Here is a 1741-nt window from a genome sequence, read left to right as displayed (position 1 = left end):
CGGCCGAGGGCGGCAGAGCCTCGTTCATGATGCGGCCGAGCGGGAAGTTGGTCCCGTACAGCACCGACGAGAAGAGTAGCAGCCCCCGAGGCCAGAGGTACGGGAGCGACAGCCCCGGTGCCGGCGCGCCGGTGTTGGGCTCGCACGAGAGGGTGCCGTCGTCGCCGACGACGCACGTCTCGGGCGCGACGGCCTCGTCGGCGAGCACGCACACGCCCCGTGCACAGACGACGCCAGCCTCGGCGTCGGGCGCTGGAGGATCCTCCAGCTCCACTTGCATGACCGCCAGACGCGACCGGTGCAGCAGCGCCAGCTGTGGGTGCAGCGGAGGCTCGCAAAGGTGGCAAGTGAGCCGGCAATTCAACGGTGCGAGCCCTGCGGTGCCGCCGCTTCGCGTAATGCCGATGGGCATAAGCCACATGGGTGGTCAGTCGCGTTTAATGCCGGGCCTCAGATACCCGCGTCGTGGGTCAAAACAAAAGAATGCACTTCTGGTTTTTACGAAACGCGGCGGCGGGTTCTCTCGCACTTTTCCTGCCAGACCGGCGGGCGGTCTCCGCAATCTTCATACATCCATGCGCCCAATTTACCTGCTCCTCTTGGCCGCACTCGAGGCGGCCAGCGTGTGTGTGTGTGTGTGTGTGCAGCCAGTGCCGCGGCGAGGCCTCCGGCTGTTTGCGGCGGGCGGCTTGCTGCTCGCTGCGCATGGCGAAAAACTCGTCTCGCCACACGCCAAGGGCTTATGCTCTGGCGAGACGTGAGGCGCATGCGCCCAGGAGGGGAGGGGGCATGTGTAACGACACTGCTAGAGATGCCTTTCGGGGCCCAGAGATAAAACTTCTGTGATGCCATGCGTGACCTAGTAGTGTCCCCAGCTATGGGCGTGTCCACGTTGGAGCCAGGTGTGGTGTGGGCGCGAGAATAGCTCCGCCGTTCATGGAGGCAACCGATGCGAGTCGACTGGTGTGTGTCGTCGTGGTTTCGTATCAAGAATACTCACACTCACGGCGGCCAGCTTCGCCGCCGGCCCGAATCGAGAGCAGTGTCTGACTACGGATGCCGGCGTGGTTGGGCCCGTGGTTGCTGAGGAGTGCGAGAATCTCAACCCCGTGGCCTGCGCCGCGCAGGAGCGGAATGTCTCGGACTGCGCCGGGCTTGCGAGCCTGAGAGGCTTCTGCAACGAGCCTCGCGTGGCTCATCACTGTTGTCAGGAGTGCGAAGAGGTGGACGGCGAGCGCAGCGGGCGCATGGCAGAAGGTGTCGACAAGACGAGGGAGTGGAAGGTGCGCGCCGGCCGGCTGCGTCCTCCCTCCTCCCTCCATCCCAGCCCGCGCGCCCTCTTCCCCATCACGCGCAGATTGGCGGCGAGTTTGAGTGGATGGTGATGCTAAAGTCTGGAGGCACGTGTTCCGGGATGCTTGTGGACGAGGAGTGGGTGCTTACGGCCGCGCACTGCGTAGCCAACGACGAGGGTGCCCCCCACGGGACCACAGTGCACCTCGCGCACGACGAGACCGGGCCAACGCCAGGGTGGTCGCCTGACTTGGCCGGCACCCCTCTTGACGTGCCGACCAGCAGCGTCCACGTGCACCCCCGATACGGCGAACGGGGTGCACCTGGGACGTGTGAAGCGAGGTGGGGCTGCACAACATGGGCTGATCTCGCCTTGCTGAAGCTGCCCCAGAAAGCGCGCAAGTTGAGGCCGATCGCGCTCAGCAATAACCCGACGACGTCTGGCATC

The 1741-nt window shown here is 65.2% G+C and overlaps 1 protein-coding gene across 1 annotated transcript; it reads left to right on the top strand.

Moving 5' to 3' along the window:
- Positions 1 to 936: 936 nt before the first annotated feature.
- EMIHUDRAFT_253680 (hypothetical protein) lies at positions 937 to 1542 on the top strand (the record flags this gene model as incomplete). The annotated part of the gene is made up of 5 exons (XM_005782971.1): positions 937 to 963; positions 1044 to 1136; positions 1212 to 1283; positions 1358 to 1472; positions 1514 to 1542. The coding sequence occupies 5 exons, from the start codon at positions 937 to 939 to the stop codon at positions 1540 to 1542; spliced, it is 336 nt and encodes a 111-aa protein (XP_005783028.1).
- Positions 1543 to 1741: the final 199 nt, after the last annotated feature.

Source organism: Emiliania huxleyi (assembly GCF_000372725.1).
Source record: "Emiliania huxleyi CCMP1516 chromosome Unknown EMIHUscaffold_1831, whole genome shotgun sequence".
Classification (NCBI taxonomy): Eukaryota; Haptophyta; order Isochrysidales; family Noelaerhabdaceae; genus Emiliania; species Emiliania huxleyi.
The sequence above is the reverse complement of the archived record's forward strand: the minus strand, read 5'-3'. Positions and strand labels throughout refer to the sequence as shown.